At 45.7% G+C, this 4,181-nt stretch overlaps 1 protein-coding gene across 1 annotated transcript; it reads right to left on the bottom strand.

Moving 5' to 3' along the window:
• Positions 1–2,769: 2,769 nt before the first annotated feature.
• LOC149239267 (uncharacterized) lies at positions 2,770–3,837 on the bottom strand. Its single transcript, XM_089369811.1, has one exon. It carries the CDS (start codon positions 3,835–3,837, stop codon positions 2,770–2,772), a length of 1,068 nt encoding a protein of 355 aa, XP_089225937.1.
• Between the last annotated feature and the right edge of the window lie 344 nt (positions 3,838–4,181).

Genomic DNA, 4,181 nt, shown 5'->3' with positions numbered 1-4,181 from the left:
GGAGGCCCCATCAAAAAACAGGCAATGCTCATTCAGAGCCGACCTCCATTTTATGAACTCTTGCTCCTCCAGCCTGATTTCCCAATTAGAGGGAACGTTGATAGCGATGGCAGCACAATCTTTATGATTTGGGACCAAACAGTTCAGCCAGAGTTCCTCTTCTCTATTCAGGGCTTTCCCAGATTTTTTGGCAGTGTTGGCATCCAGAGTTTCTCCTAAAAGAGCTTTAATTTTGGTGATGACTTTGAGCGGGTTGCAGCTTTCATTTCTGAAAAGTCTGTTATTCCTTTCCAGCCACAGCTTCCAACAAACGAACTTGGGGATCCAGAGCCAGCAGTTTTTGAGAAGGATATTTTTGGAGAGACCATACGGCGACAATTTGCTCCAGGACTGGAAAAGGTTTTGGATGTTCCTCGGGAGTTCGAAGTTATCAGCATTTAGCATGAGGACTCCCCTCCAGACTTCTGATGCAAAGGGGCATGTTAAGAACAAGTGATCAGCTGTTTCTTCCTCTGACTTACACAGATTACACCAGGATGGTCCTTCCATTCCTCGCCTACGGAGATTATCTCGAGTGAGAATACTATTATGAGCTAATGTCCAGCAGAAGAAATCAATTTTGGGAAGAGAGGGGGAGTCCCAAATAAAATGCCATTGAGCCGGGTTTGGGGGAACATTCGGGATGGCCGTGATGCTTTTGTATCCTTCAGCAGCGGAATACGAGCCTGTGACAGATCCCCACCCTCGTTTGTCTTTTGCTGAAGCTTTTACAGGGGCTTTCCCTTGTAGCTTATCCAATAGAACAGAGGCTTCACCCTCCAGCCACTGAGGGACCTCCCCCAAATGCCAGCTTTCCCAAAGACCATCCTCCGACCAAGAGGAGATATCCCAAAGAGTGTTCAGGTTGCGATCTTGAAGCCAGTCTCTGATATTAGAAATTTCTTCCTCCTGATTCATCGGTTGGTCACCTAGAATAGGATCATCCCAAATTCTTATTTTTCGCCCATTACCTGGAATCCAATACAGATTACGACTAAAATGATCCCAAGCTTTGATGCAGAGATTAAAGACATGAGAACCTTTGGTGGAGCGAGGCGGATGGTCCAAACATCTGAGGCGCTTCCCATGGAAATATTTTCTCCACAGGACCTTCTTGCTCCAGCTAATTTTCCCAGAGACAATGTCCCAGAGCAGCTTGGTTCCCAAGGCCAGATTTTGAGTAGCCAGATCGCGGATTTGTAATCCTCCTTCCATAAATGGCTTTTTAATAGTATCCCATTTAACAAGGTGCAGCCTTCTTTCGTTGTTTTTCCCCCCTTCCCACAGGAAGCGTCTGAGCAGAACTTCCATCTTGTTGATGAAGGTTTTAGGGGCCAAGAGGATAGAGTGCTGATATAACGGAAGACTTGAGAGGACCGCTTTCATCAAAATGATCTTCCCTGCGTTATTCAGCCATGAAGCTCCCCAGGCATGAATTCTGTTTTTGATCTTGTCCAGCAAGGGCGTCCAATGGGCAACTTTGGAAATGGTCCTGAAGATAGGAATCCCCAGATATTTGAAGGAGTCCCAATCCCAAGACCCTTCCATTTGGAGAATCCTTGCAATATCAGATAGTTCCCTGGCCGAGCAATTCCAACTATATACTGTGCTTTTAGTATAATTGATCTTGCTGCCCGAAACTTCTCTGTAGCTGTCCAGCTCCTTCTTGAAGGATTTTGCAGAGTTTATGTTTGCCCCACCCAACAAAAGCGTATCATCAGCAAATTGGGCATGGTTTATGTCTTTGACCTGATGAACCATACGGAGTCCAGGAAGGATTTGAGACTAGAGATTATGATCCAGTTGGAAGCTGAGAACCGAGGCTTGGATCGCGTAGAGGAGCGGGGACAAAGGGCAACCTTGTCTGAGGCCCCTAGAGGCTTGGAAGAAATCTGAAGGGCGCCCATTAACTAAAGGCGCAATCCAAGGAGAGGCAATGCAGGCTTTTATCCAGTTAGTGATAGCTGGAGAAAAGCCCATTTTTTCCATAACCATAAACAGGAATTCATGCTTTACCCTGTCAAACGCATTTGCCAGGTCAAGCTTAATCACCATACCTTTTTCCTTTCGGTGATAGCTTGAATGAACAGCTTCTTGCACCAGCACTATATTATCAAGAATTTTCCTCCCTTTGATGAAACCACCTTGATTTTCCGGAATAATGGCAGGAAGGATTTTTTTGAGGCGGTTGGCTATAATTTTGGTTATAAGCTTGTAGCTGGAGTTGCACAACGAGATTGGCCTAAATCTGCTGAAATTAGCTGCTCCTTTCTCCTTTGGTATCAAGGCCAGAAACGTTGAATTGATGCCGCCTCCGATCTTGGCACAAGATTGGGATTTCTTAACCATTCTCAGAAGATCAGAACTGATTATATCCCGACAGGAAAGGTAGAATCTAACAGGGAACCCATCCGGACCCGGAGCTTTGTCCAGTTCCATACTGTCCAAGGCGCTTCTGAGTTCATTCATGCTGATAGGGGCCATCAGCATAGCGTTGGTAGGATCTTGGACACAATGAGGAATCATATTCATCGGATAGATATGGGGATCCAAAGGTGGTTCTTCCGGGGCTGAGTAAAGATCTTTAAAGTAATTGTGAGCTGCCCGCTTTATTTCTTCGAAGTCTTTGACCACCACATCTTGATGGTGAATTTCTTTAACTGATTTGAATTGCTTGCGGGCTTCAGCGTGCTTGTGGAAAAAGCTGGTATTTTTGTCCCCAGCTTGTAACTAGAGAGCTCTAGATTTCTGCCGCCAGAATTCTTCTTCTTCCCTGCTTGCTTTGTGAAAATCTTTTTGCAGGTCAATTTCTCTCTGAAGAAGGTCTTGGGTGACTTCAGTGTTTTCCAACGACATTTGGTGGATTGCTAGATTGTCCATGGCCGCTTTTCTGTTGGAGGAGGGGGATTTCAGCGTTCTTGCCCAGTCCTTGAGTCTTCTTTTGAGCCTCCTCAGCTTTTCTTCCCATACATAGAAGGGGGAACCTTGAACCGGTCTATTCCAGGCTTCAGAAACCATCTCTTGGAACCCCTCATGCTGAAGCCATAATGAGCTGAATCTGAAGGGAATGGGCCCAAGATTTTCCTCCGTGGAGAGCTCAAGAATAATGGGTTTGTGATCCGAAGTGCTGTTTGGCAAAATCTTGGACGAAGCCATGAGACCACAGGTCAGGAAAGAGGATTGAACCAGAAAACGGTCTAACCGAGCTGCGATATGATTTGGACCCACTCTTTTGTTGGACCATGTGAACTTCCCGGATGAGGGCTTGATATCCTCTAGATCCCATCCCAATATGAGATCTTCAACCCATTCTCTTGCTGGGTCCCTGACCGGGGTCCCTCCCCTTTTCTCATTTGCATCAAGAGTAACATTCATATCCCCAGCTATGATAATGTTTTTAGGGTTGTTCAGAGAGAGATAGGACGAAATTGAATCCCAGCATAGTTTTTTATCAGAAGGGAGAACAGGAGCATAAATATTGAACAAACTTACTTGATGACCGGAGTCTTTGTGGAGGAGCTTCGTGAATATCCAGTGGGTGGAGTTCTCTTTTTGAAGCAGGTCATATATAGTGCTGTCCCAGAAGGTAGCGATTCCACCGGAGGCACCTCTTGCACTGACAGCACAACCAATACCTTTTCGCCAGAAGGATTTGCTAGTATTAAGGAGGAAATTTTCCTCCATCTTTGTCTCCTGGATTAGTAGGATTTCAGGCGAGTATATTCTGACTATATCTTTGAGGGCATCTTCTTTTAGCTTGTTGCCTAATCCTCTGCAGTGCCAGGAGACGTACTTCATTATTTATTGGCTTGGGGGACTGTGGCTCCTTTTGGAGCCGAGCCATGCTTGCGCCCAGACCTTGCATTCATCATTCCCTTGAGATTTTTTTGGGATCCTTGAAGAACATCCCTATAGGTTTTCTCCTCTCTTAGTTTCTTCTTGGATTTTCGCCCCCTGGATGACTTGATAGGGGTGACTTGAGAGCTGTCTGACTCATCGGTTCTTCCTTCTGAGTCCTCATCCGATTCGGAGGCCAGGCTTATGTGATCTTCATTATCTTTGTTTCCTTCAATGCCTCCTGAGGCTGGGGGGGTGATTGTTTCAGTACCCGTTTCTTTTGCTTCCTTCATTGGGTTTTCAGT

Source organism: Pinus tabuliformis, chromosome 8 (assembly GCF_031772625.1).
Source record: "Pinus tabuliformis cultivar Carrire ecotype Pingquan chromosome 8, CPIR1, whole genome shotgun sequence".
NCBI classification, from domain to species: domain Eukaryota; kingdom Viridiplantae; phylum Streptophyta; class Pinopsida; order Pinales; family Pinaceae; genus Pinus; species Pinus tabuliformis.
Note: the sequence above shows the minus strand (reverse complement) of the source record. Positions and strands in the feature narration are given on the sequence as shown.